Consider the following 13,101-nt stretch of genomic DNA (forward strand, 5'->3'; position numbering starts at 1 on the left):
GAAAGGAAATTGCTTACAATATGTTAGTTCATCCAGTATTAGAGTATTGTTCATCTGTATGGGATCCTTACCAGTTGGGTCTGATCCAGGATTGAGAAGGTCCAAAGAACCAAAGAACAGCAGCAAGACTCGAGACAGGTAAATTTAGCCATCATGAGAGCATTACAAATCTCATAGAAAGTTTGAAGTGGGACACACTTGCAGCTAGACGACGCGCTAAACAGAAGGGGTTGCTCACTAAATTCTGAAGTCTGGTCTTCGCCGAGGATGTAGAGCATATATTATTACCACTAACTTTCAAATCACGCAGTGATCACCATTCAAAGATAAGGGAAATAAGAGCTCGTACTGAGGCATTCAGACAGTCGTTTCTCCCTCCACTAGTGGAACAGAGGGGGGGAAATATGACTTTGGCACGAATTGTGCCCTCCGCCACACACTGCTTGGTGGATAGTGGAGTATATAAGTAGATGTATTTAGATATAGATATAGAAGAATTTGTGGTGCAATTGGCTGTTGGCCTCTCCCACGAGCAATTCCCAAATCGCCATTTAATTCAAACTTCCGAAACATGTTCTTCAACCCTGGTGCAGAAAGAAGACCTCTCTGTATTCCTTTGTGGCGTCGATACTCATGAAGAGCAGCAGCACTACTGATGTTGTTTTGATAAAACAGCTTCACAACTAAGGCCCTTCTCATCTTGTCCAGACTCATGTTGACTGTCTCCAACCGTAATTCACACTGATGCACATGTTTCCACTCCACATTGCCATACCAGTACCACTGCTTAAAGGCAAGTCATGACACTAACACTACTAACAACATAAATCCTGCGGTGCATAGTCTGAACATGATTCCTATAAAGTTTGTTACACATATGGTAAATAGTTTTCGTCTACATTGGCTCAGTAGCGAAAGTTTCATGATAACCATCCCGTAGACTATCTGGTCAAATGTATCCGGATACACACATAATAATTCAGAATTGCCCCAAAATGTCACGAGAGGTGGACTCGCTACTATGAAAGAAGGCAGGGACTATTGTGTTGTTTGCAGAGAGGCAGTGACAGCAGCATAAATCCGTGAGAAGAGCTAAATGACTTCCTTGCTGACTTCTCATTGGATCCACCTGAGTAACTAATCTGTCAGTGACATGAAACTTCTTGCCAGAGTAAAACTGTGTGCGGGACCGAGAGTCGAACTCGGGACCTTTGCTTGTCGCTGAGTCTTGCTGGTGCTTTAGCCTACAGCATCGCTGCTCACCATGCTTCTCGCTGTGACCCTCGCCAGATGAGGATATGAAGCTGGTTTGTGTTTAGAGCTGTGACCATCGCCATATGTCCTGAAAGTTGAGCTGTGATTGGCTGCTTAAACATCAATCAAGCTTTGCCATTGTTTAGAGCAGATGTCAGACACCATACATTCACAATCTGCAAATGGCTGTGAAGTCCATTCCTATTGTTCATGATAGGCTTTCTTTCTGATCTGTTTGCGTACAGAGTGTGGGATAAATGACTGCTTAAATGCATCTGCATAAGTTGTAATTAGTTTAATCTCATCTTTGTGAACCCTACAAGGGCAGGACATAGGGGCTGTAGTACATTCTTAGATTTCTTACTAAATACTGGTTCTTAAAGCTTTGTAAGCAGTGTTTTGCGAGAGTTTCATCTTCAGACATTAGCCAGCATTAGCACAATTTCGCATGGAACAAACAAACATGTAACGATATGTGCTGCACTTTTCTGTATAGTTTAATATCCTATTTGGTAGGGATCCCAATCACTTAAGCAATATCTTAGGATGGGTAGTATCAGGATTTTGTAAGCAATTTCCTTTGTAGACTGGCTGCATTATCCCAATGAACTACTAATGTAACCTTCATTCACAGACAGTAGTGTTTTCTCGGGAGCTTACAAGATGGTTTCGAGCGTGAGAACTGCAAGCGACAATTTGAAACAGCCACGTATTTAAGTCTTTTTTGGGCTCAAATCTGACCAGATGCATACATCACACACACTTCTTGGTGGATAATGTTAGGTGTAATAATTGTTGTAAATTTGTCTGTTTCACCTAATTAATTCCCAGAATTAAACAGAATTCCCTGTGAGGAGAATGCCTGCCACTGGAATAAAACAGTATTTATGGACTGGCTGCCTTGCTGGGAACTCTTACTGAGTATGTCATTCTGCGGCATCCACGTCTCTGCCCTGACGTTGGGTGGCAGCGGTGGCAGAGAGGAGGGGTCCACCCTCCACAGGACGTTCTGCGGCACTGCAGCAAAGGCATCAATGATGGAGCGCAGCTTCTCCGCTGGTAACGAGCTGGTCTTCACCATGGAGCCCAGGCTGAAGTAGATCACTCCGTGACGGCTCTTGTCGATGTACGAACGCAAGTCCTAAACAGAAGCAGTACTTGAATGTAAAAAGAATGTGTTCACCCTGTGTATAAAGACGTGGAAGTAAAATGTCTGAGAGACAGCAGAAATATTTTCAAATACAGGGTGTTACAAAAAGGTACGGCCAAACTTTCAGGAAACGTTCCTCACACACAAAGAAAGAAAAGATGTTATGTGGACATGTGTCCAGAAACGCTTAATTTCCATGTTAGAGCTCATTTTACTTTCGTCCACCTACGCTCAATGGAGCACGTTATCATGATTTCATACGGGATACTCTACCTGTGCTGCTAGAACATCTGCCTTTACAAGTACGACACAACATGTGGTTTATGCGTGAGGGAGCTCCTGCACATTTTAGTCGAAGTGTTCGTACGCTTCTCAACAACAGATTCGGTGACCGATGGATTTGTAGAGGCGGACCAATTCCATGGTCTCCACGCTCTCCTGACCTCAACCCTCTTGACTTTCATTTATGGGGGCATTTGAAAGCTCTTGTCTATGCAACCCCGGTACCAAATGTAGAGACTCTTCGTGCTCGTATTGTGGACGGCTGTGATACAATACGCCATTCTCCAGGGCTGCATCAGCGCATCAGGGATTCCATGCGATGAAGGGTGGATGCACGTATCCTCGCTAACGGAGGACATTTTGAACATTTCCTGTAACAAAGTGTTTGAAGTCACGCTGGTACGTTCTGTTGCTGTGTGTTTCCATTCCATGATTAATGTGATTTGAAGAGAAGTAATAAAATGAGCTCTAACATGGAAAGTAAGCGTTTCTGGACACATGTCCACATAACATATTTTCTTTCTTTGTGTGTGAGGAATGTTACCTGAAAGTTTGGCCGTACCTTTTTGTAGCACCCTGTATAAGTTAAAGTTGTTTCTGCTTATGAACTCCTGTACCATGAAGGAGTCTGAGTAGACTTAAGGAGAAAACACAAACTCATAACTGGCTAACACATTAGCAGGGCGCAAAAAATAAAAAATGGGACCAGAAAGAATTTCGTGTACCTTAAGACAGGCAAACCAACTTACATCATCTGCCCCTACTGCAGACAATGTAAGTTGAGTTGCACGTCTTAAAATGCATGAAATTCACTCTAAGAAAAAAGAAAATATGCACCATAAAGGAATTATCCGAATGGGATGGAAATCGGTACATGTACAGATAAACAAACGATAACATTTTCAGAAAAAATGAATAATTTGGTCAAGAGAACGAGCTTCACAAACAGTGCAGTGGATAACGTGTTGGTCCACCTCTGGCCCTTATGCACTAAGTTATTCGGCTTTGCATTGACTGATAGAGTTCTTGGATGTCCTTCTGAGGGAGGATGTCCTTCTGAGGGAGGCTTGGATGGGTGGCCATCCAGTCTGCCGAGCGCCGTTGGCAAGTGGGTGCACTCAGCCCTTGTGAGACAAACTGAGGAGCTACTTCATTGTGAAGTAGCAGCCCCAGTCTCGTTAACTGACATACGGCCTGGAGAGTGGTGTAGTGACCACATCCCCCTCCATATCTGCATCCAGCGGCGCCTGTGGGCTGTGGATGACACGGCAGCCAGTTAGTGCCGTTGGACCCTCATGGCCTGTTCGGGCAGAGTTTTTTCTTTTTTTTTTGTCACATTAATGTGACCACCTGTCAAAAGCGTGAATAACCACCTTTTACAGTGTGGACCGTTGCGAGACATGTAGGGAGAGAGCTGTTGACGTTCTGGAAGGTACTGACAGGGATGTCGAGCCATGACGACTCCAGCGCTAGCTGCCCTAGGCTCCTCGGTTGAGAATCCGTGGCGTGTACAGCCCAATTGAGATGGTCCCACAAATTCTCGATTGGGTTTAAATCCAGGGAGTTTGGTGTCCAGGAGAGTACGGTAAATGCATGCTGGTGCTCTTCGAATCACACGCATATACGGCAAGCTGTGTGACACGTTGCATTGTGCTGTGGCTAAATTCCATCATGCCGAGCAAAAAGAAACTGCACGTATGGGTGGACATGGTCCTCGAGGGTAGATGCATATTTGTGTTGATTCGCTGTGCCTTCTAGAATAACGAGGTCATCCAGGGAATGCCGCGAAAACATTCCCCAGACCATAATGATCCCTCCACTGGCTTGGAACCTTTCAACAATTGAGCAGGATGTCTGCTCCGGTGAAGCATAAAAAGACCATCTCAGTGGACGTCCAGTTGTGGTACTGGTGTGCAAATTCCAGCCTTCATCGCCGATGAACAGCAGTCAGCACGGGTGTATGAACCACGAGCCTGTCGCGGAGGCCCATACGCAGCAAGATTTGCTGAACAGTCGTTGAGCCGCCGCCCGTACACATCTCTGCAGCTGCCATTCAGCCTTGACATCAATGGCGCGTGATGCACTACAGCTACACCGGCGCCTGTTTTGGATAGCACCATTTTGCCATGCGGCGGCACTTGAACAGGCTACAGATTTTGCTGTTTTGTAAATGTTTCCACCCTTGGCTGGGAAGCTAATGATCATGCTCTTTTGGACTTGAGGTGAATCTCCCCGTTTCCGCATCACAATGACTGCACTGTTACTCGCACCCCCGTACCTCCCCCTCCCCCCCAATTTTTATATGCACACAAATGCCAGTACTGCTGTGGTGTCACCGCCAGACACCACACTTGCTAGGTTGTAGCCTTTAAATCGGCCGCGGTCCGTTAGTATACGTCGGACCCTCGTGTCGCCACTATCAATGATTGCAGACCGAGCGCCGCCACACGGCAGGTCTAGTAAAGAGAGACTCCCTAGCACTCGCCCCAGTTGTACAGCCGACTTTGCTAGCGATGGTTCACTGTTTACAGACGCTCTCATTTGCCGAGACGACAGTTTAGCATACCCTTCAGCTACGTCATTTGCTGCGACCTAGCAAGGCGCCATATTCAGTTACTATTCTGAACAGATAATATTGTGACTCATGTACCGTCAAGAGCGACGTTCATCATTAATGGATTAAAGTTAAGTATGAAACTAATTACGTCCGCTTTCTGAATTCTAATTCCTTGTCATGTTCCAGACCTCACGTCAGTATAGTTCTTACCTCCTCACGCCAGCCTGCGTGAGCTAAAAAGCGTGCACTTCGGCCTCCTCTAGTAGCCAACACAACTACTGCCACCTTCCGTCTGTGAGTGATTATTTCACGTTGACGTCAAACATAGGCAGTGGTCACATTAATGTGATTGGATCATGTACACTGACGGAAAAAGAAACGCAGCACCAAAAAAAAGTTGTGGGAAAAGAACTAAAGTTGGTAAGCGTGTTCCTACATCTGAACAGTGGCGTCTATTCAAATTTCGCGTCAGTAGCGTAAGAGTGGCGCTAGTAGCGCTATTATGAGGATGAAATTCAGGTTTGGTTTAAATACACGCTGTAACGGTCGTGAACGTTAGTTACCTTTGAGACTGGACGTGGTGAGTTGACGTTAGTCAAAAAGGCCTTTAAGGCGACACAGACGCCATTGTCAACACCTCACTGAGTTTCAACGAGGTCGGGTAATAGGGCTGCGAGACACTGGTCTTCAGGAGCGCCTCCGATTTGTCATTGCGGTTTGCAGCGAAACCTCTCTAACGTCTGTGGTATCGATGTGTGTTGCTGACTTTCGTGTAGCACTGCGATCTCCCGACAATAGAGCAACAGATGTTGTAAAAAAATCAGCAAACACGAACAAGACTCCACCAACAGAATATTAAAGCAAGGAACACGGTAACTGGTGAGTTGGTGACGCGGCATAAATGACTTAATCAATAAGATTACTTCGAAAAACAACCGACCTAAAACACCGGGTGATCAAAAAGTCAGTATAAATTTGAAAACTGAATATATCACGGAATAATGAAGATAGAGAGGTACAAATTGACACACATGCTTGGAATAACATGGGGTTTTATTAGAACCAAAAAAATACAAAAGTTCAAAAAATGTCATACAGATGGCGCTTCATCTTATCAGAATAACAATAATTAGCATAACAAAGTAAGACAAAGCAAAGGTGATGTTCTTTACAGGAAATGCTCAATATGGCCACCATCAACAATACTGTAGTCGAGGAATAATGTAGTGAACAGCACTGTAAAGCATGTCCGGAGGCATAGTGAGGTATTGGCGTCGGATGTTGTCTTTCAGCATCCCTAGAGACGTCGGTCGATCATGATACACTTGCGACTTCAGGTAACCCCAAAGCCAATAATCGCACGGACTGAGGTCTGGGGACCTGGGAGGCCAAGCATGACGAAAGTGGCGGCTGAGCAAACGATCATCATCAAACGACACGCGCAAGAGATCTTTCACGCGTCTAGCAATTTTTTTTTTTTTTGTTCTAATAAAACCCCATGTCGTTGCAAGCATGTGTCAATTTTTACCTCTCTATCTACATTATTCCATGGTTTATTAAGTTTTCAAATTTATACTGACTTTCTGATCACCCGGTACATCTAACTGCCACGGGAGGAACCCAAAAACATTCCTTGGCTGCAACGACGACACGTGGAAGTCCATAGTTTCAACTCAGTGAGTGCCCCGCACACCAACGTAGTCACAATCGTTGTGGAATGTCGCTCTCCTGCTTGATGTCCAGTAGAACTCCATCAGAAAGCTCTCCGCCGACGGCAAGTATCCGTACACGTCGGCCAAGGGGAGGACAAGAGTGCCCTCAGTATTGCTTGATTACCTCAGTCTGCAATACCGCCAGGAAATTAAAATCGAACAGTGACGTGCCCATTAGTTAACAACAAGCAGGTCGAGACTCACATGCCTGTTACTAAACAGTTCATGGTGTTCATTTGTTGAGTCCCCGCATTCGTAACTCAATCCGCGAAAGTTCGTCTGGGCGCTTGGTCACATCACGTCAGCCGCATATCGCTGTATATCTTCCTTTACAGAGAGGGAAAACTTTCCACCTCCAAGTTATGTGATGTCACGTAGACATCCAAAATCTTGTCGCCTGCTCGTAATTTCACCATCTTTCAACCACTTTCGATAGATGCTCATGACAGCGGCACGTGAAAATCGGAGCAGCTTCACCATTTTCGAGATGCTCGTTCCCAGACACCAGGCCATAATTTTGTGCTCTTTGCCAGTGTAATTTACACTGAGGTGACAAAAGTCACGGGATATCGATATGCGCATATATACACTCCTGGAAATGGAAAAAAGAACACATTGACACCGGTGTGTCAGACCCACCATACTTGCTCCGGACACTGCGAGAGGGCTGTACAAGCAATGATCACACGCACGGCACAGCGGACACACCAGGAACCGCGGTGTTGGCCGTCGAATGGCGCTAGCTGCGCAGCACTTGTGCACCGCCGCCGTCAGTGTCAGCCAGTTTGCCGTGGCATACGGAGCTCCATCGCAGTCTTTAACACTGGTAGCATGCCACGACAGCGTGGACGTGAACCGTATGTGCAGTTGACGGACTTTGAGCGAGGGCGTATAGTGGGCATGCGGGAGGCCGGGTGGACGTACCGCCGAATTGCTCAACACGTGGGGCGTGAGGTCTCCACAGTACATCGATGTTGTCGCCAGTGGTCGGCGGAAGGTGCACGTGCCCGTCGACCTGGGACCGGACCGCAGCGACGAACGGATGCACGCCAAGACCGTAGGATCCTACGCAGTGCCGTAGGGGACCGCACCGCCACTTCCCGGCAAATTAGGGACACTGTTGCTCCTGGGGTATCGGCGAGGACCATTCGCAACCGTCTCCATGAAGCTGGGCTACGGTCCCGCACACCGTTAGGCCGTCTTCCGCTCACGCCCCAACATCGTGCAGCCCGCCTCCAGTGGTGTCGCGACAGGCGTGAATGGAGGGACGAATGGAGACGTGTCGTCTTCAGCGATGAGAGTCGCTTCTGCCTTGGTGCCAATGATGGTCGTATGCGTGTTTGGCGCCGTGCAGGTGAGCGCCACAATCAGGACTGCATACGACCGAGGCACACAGGGCCAACACCCGGCATCATGGTGTGGGGAGCGATCTCCTACACTGGCCGTACACCACTGGTGATCGTCGAGGGGACACTGAATAGTGCACAGTACATCCAAACCGTCATCGAACCCATCGTTCTACCATTCCCAGACCGGCAAGGGAACTTGCTGTTCCAACAGGACAATGCACGTCCGCATGTATCCCGTGCCACCCAACGTGCTCTAGAAGGTGTAAGTCAACTACCCTGGCCAGCAAGATCTCCGGATCTGTCCCCCATTGAGCATGTTTGGGACTGGATGAAGCGTCGTCTCACGCGGTCTGCACGTCCAGCATGAACGCTGGTCCAACTGAGGCGCCAGGTGGAAATGGCATGGCAAGCCGTTCCACAGGACTACATCCAGCATCTCTACGATCGTCTCCATGGGAGAATAGCAGCCTGCATTGCTGCGAAAGGTGGATATACACTGTACTAGTGCCGACATTGTGCATGCTCTGTTGCCTGTGTCTATGTGCCTGTGGTTCTGTCAGTGTGATCATGTGATGTATCTGACCCCAGGAATGTGTCAATAAAGTTTCCCCTTCCTGGGACAATGAATTCACGGTGTTCTTATTTCAATTTTCAGGAGTGTAGATGATGGTCGTACAGCGCACACGAGGTATAAAACAGGGCAGTGCATTGGTGGAGCTGTCATTAGTACTCAGGTGATTCACGTGAAAAGACTTCCGCCGTGATTGTGGCCGTACGACGGAAATTAACAGACTTTGAACACGGAATGGTAGTTGGTTCTAAATGGTTCAAATGGCTCTGCGCACTATGGGACTTAACATCTTAGGTCATCAGTTCCCTATAACTTAGAACTACTTAAACCTAACTAACCTAAGGACATCACACACATCCATGCCCGAGGCAGGATTCGAACCTGCGACCGTAGCAGTCCCGCGGTTCTGGACTGTAGCGCCTAGAACCACACGGCCACCGCCGACGGCAGTTGCTTCTAGGCGAATGGGGTATTCCATTATGGAAATTGTGAGAGAATTCGGTTTTACGAGGTCCACGGTGTCATAATTTTCGAACTCAATGTATGTTCCAAAATCCTGCTGCAAATCGACGTTAATGATGTTGGCCTGTAATTTAGTGGATTACTCCCACAGTCTTTCTTGAATATCGGTTTAACCTGTACAACTTCCCAGTCTTTGGGTACCGATCTTCCGTCGAGTGATTGTCAAGTACGGAGCTATTGCACCAAGCATACTCTGACAGGAACTTAATTGGTATACAGTCTGGACCGGAAGACTTGCTTTTGTTAAGTGATTAAGTTGCTTCACTACTCTGAGGATATCAACTTCTACGTTTTCATGTTGGCAGCTGTTCTTGATTCGAATTCTGGATTATTTACTTTGTCTTCTTTGGTGAAGGAATTTCGGAAGGCCGTGTTTAGTACGGCAACGGCCTTGCCACAGTGGATGCACCGGTTCCCGTGAGATCGCCGAAGTTATGCGCTGTCGGGCGTGGTCGGCACTTGGATGGGTAACCATCCAGGCCGCCATGCGCTGTTGCCATTTTTCGGGGTGCACTCAGCCTCGTGATGCCAATTGAGGAGCTGTTGTTGTTGTTGTTGTGGTCTTCCTCCCGAGACTGGTTTGATGCAACTCTCCATGCTACTCTATCCTGTGCAAGCTTCTTCATCTCCCAGTACCTACTGCAGCCTACACCCTTCTGAATCTGCTTAGTGTATTCATCTCTTTGTCTCCCTCTACGATTTTTACCCTCCACCCTGCCCCTCCAATACTAAATTGGTGGTCCCTCGATGTCTCAAAACATGTCCTACCAACTGATCCCTTCTTCTAGTCAAGTTGTGCCACAAGCTCCTCTTCTCCCCAATTCTATTCAATACCTCCTCATTAGTTATGTGATCTACCCATCTAATCTACTCGACCGAATAGTAGCGGCTTTGGTTAAGAATACCATCATAACGACCGGGAGGTAGGTGTGCTGACCCCACGCCCCTCCTATCCGCATCCTCCTTGAGGATGACACGGCGGTCGGATGGTCCCGGTAGGCCACTCGTGGCCTGAAGACGGAGTGCTTTTTGTGTTTAGTAACTCTACTTTCGCAGACTGTCATCGATAGTATTTCCATTGTAATAGCGCAGAGAAGGCATTGATTGTGTCTTGCCTCTGGTATACTTAACATATGACCAGAGTCTCTGGATTTCCTGCCGGGTTTCGAAACAAAGTTTCGTTGTGCAAAGTATTATAAGCATCTCGCTCTGAAGTCCGCGCTAAATTTCGAGCTCCTGTAAAAGATCGCCAATCTTGAGGATTTTGCGTTCTTTTAAATTTGGCCTGCTTTTTTTGTTGTTTCTGCAACAGTGTTCAACAGAAAGTTTATAGGTGTGAACGGTGATTACGTGGAATAGTGAAGTAGATATGCAGTAAAATATTGCTGTGAATAAAAGCTTTTCTCATGAGCTTTTTTTTGTGAGCAAACGGACTTTAGTTTTGGAATACATACGCCTCGCGGATAAAATTTGCTAGGTGTTTACGTCAATACAATCCCCCTGCCCCAGCCACTTTCCATCCCCACTAATTAATTAAGCTTATTTCAAGGTGGATATTGAGTTTAGGTTCAGCTGAAAATTCAAGATTGAAAAATCAACCTGTTACACAGTTTACATCAAGCTGTAAAAATTTAGCTTGAATTAAAATAATTTTCCCAAGCCTGAAATAAACTGCAATTTCCCTGGAAGGCTGTACAGCAGATGCGCCCGCAGCATAGCTTCCATAGACGTCCACAGGAAGCGCCACAAGCGTTTATAAGCCTTGCACTGACTGCTAGGTTTACGGCCATTTTACCTTTGTGACGCGCGTTAATGATTGTTAACTGTTGTGAAGTTTGTTTTATACTGGAAAACAGTTCGGTAAGTGCAAAATTGTTAAGGCTTTCGTGGCCACTTGTTGACAAACTGCCTATTGGCTTCTGTCTCGGGTTCTTCAGCCGACATTCATCTAATGATTTTTCTGACGTTTCGCCAGCCACTCGTGCTGGCGAAACGTCAGAAAAATCATTAGATGAACGTCGGCCGAAGAACCCGAGACAGAAGCCAATAGGCAGTTTGTCAGTTCGGTAAGTGTGTGGCGTCTCCTGCCTTACTGCTACACCGGGTCTGAAGACGATATATAGTGTATTACAGGTACGTTGGTGCATTTTTCTCGAGTGGTACATTAATATTACAAATGTTAAATATTATTACGTAACGTAAAACAATATAATATTCTTTTACGTAGAAAAATTGAGCCTGGATGAAAGTGAAATGGATTACCAGCTAAGAATACATATTACAAGTTGTTCAGGAAAAAGAGGTCATTTTAAACTAGCTCTCTAGTACGTGGCACCAATAAATTAAAACTTAATGTTATTTTACCTTTTTAAAAATTTCGCCTTTTTATATATATCGCCCTATTACATTTGTTTACTTGTAAGTACTCGCGTGTGTCACACCATGAATGAATAATCGTGAAGTGTGAAAAGTTTCTTTGCGAATACAAATAGTAATGACATTTTTTTTATGTTTAGGTATGGCTAACATTTTCTTTTACCTTTTACAGGATCATTGTACCGGCAGAAGTCAGCGATATTTGATCCTGCTCTGGTCTGTGCGCTGGGGCCGGAGGGGCTTCAGAATAATTAAATTTTAAAATAAAACAATTTTAAACACTTCTAAAATAAAAAAAATTTAAGCATACATGTCTTGATAATTTTTTTCACACCATTTCCATTCTGAAACAGCTGTTTCCTGCGTGACAATGGTCATCACGTTTTGGCCCATCAGCGTGCACCGCATGCAATAGGCCCACTTCTCCCACTCGTCTCCTGCTCAGGTCAATGCAAAAGTGACATGGGAGGGAAACTGGAGCACTGTACCTGTGGCAGGGCCCGGGGCTCCTCGACGTGGAGGCCGCCCACCTGCACCAGAGCCGGCACCGCTGGCAGCGGCTGGTCCCAGCTCCAGTGGCTGTTGACCAGCACCAGGCTGGTGTTGCGCAGCACGTCCTGCAGTCTGGGTGTGTCTCCGCCCAATACCGCACGCACCTTCTCCTCGAGGAAGGCTTCAGTAATCCACCAGTCAGCGGCGCGAATCAAGAGGTGCACCAGGGTGCTCTGCACTCTGCCCCAGAAGCTGAAGGGCGCCTTCAGATGCAGGTCGTACTGCTCCATGTATGCCGGGTTATACGGATTCCCAATCTGGAAAATACAGCAGAAGGATTTGCAACCACGAGACTTAGCACTCGTATGGAGTGTGGAACAGCTGGCCATCGCAGGGATCAACTGAAACTCAATTATATCGCTGAATGCTGTGCTACATCAGTAGCAGTACCATGCGTTCGTCACAATAATATTTTTAGTTGTTACAGACAACTTTCTCAGGAGGCCAACCACAGCTCAGACACATTATGAATAATAATAACAACACTCAATACTCAATAACGCTTCAAATTATCATAAAGGTTACAAAAATTAAAAAGTCAAGAATGATGAGGTGTTTCCAAAAGGCGCATAGCTGTATGAACGTGCTTTATTCGCAGCTGCCAGCTTCATCTCAGTATAGACGCATCATCAGATTTATCTGTCAAAAATATGAATTATTGTGTGAAATTTTTGAAATGACTTGGAGAAGGCTTTTGACAATGTTGACTGGAATACTCTCTTTCAAATTCTGAGTGTGGCAGGGGTAAAAAACAGGGAGCGAAAGGCTATTTACAA

General features: G+C 46.2%; 1 protein-coding gene across 1 annotated transcript in view; it reads right to left on the reverse strand.

Annotated features, from left to right (window-relative positions):
- Positions 1-13,101, reverse strand: part of LOC126191416 (UDP-glycosyltransferase UGT5-like) — a 90,875-nt gene that overhangs the window by 10,628 nt on the left and 67,146 nt on the right. Inside the window, exons 4-5 of the mRNA XM_049932288.1 lie at positions 12,262-12,582; positions 2,173-2,395 (exon numbers count right to left, since the gene is read on the reverse strand). Coding sequence (XP_049788245.1) covers positions 2,173-2,395; positions 12,262-12,582 — 544 coding nt within the window. The remainder of the gene's footprint in view (positions 1-2,172; positions 2,396-12,261; positions 12,583-13,101) is intronic.

This window comes from Schistocerca cancellata, chromosome 6 (assembly GCF_023864275.1).
Source record: "Schistocerca cancellata isolate TAMUIC-IGC-003103 chromosome 6, iqSchCanc2.1, whole genome shotgun sequence".
NCBI classification, from domain to species: domain Eukaryota; kingdom Metazoa; phylum Arthropoda; class Insecta; order Orthoptera; family Acrididae; genus Schistocerca; species Schistocerca cancellata.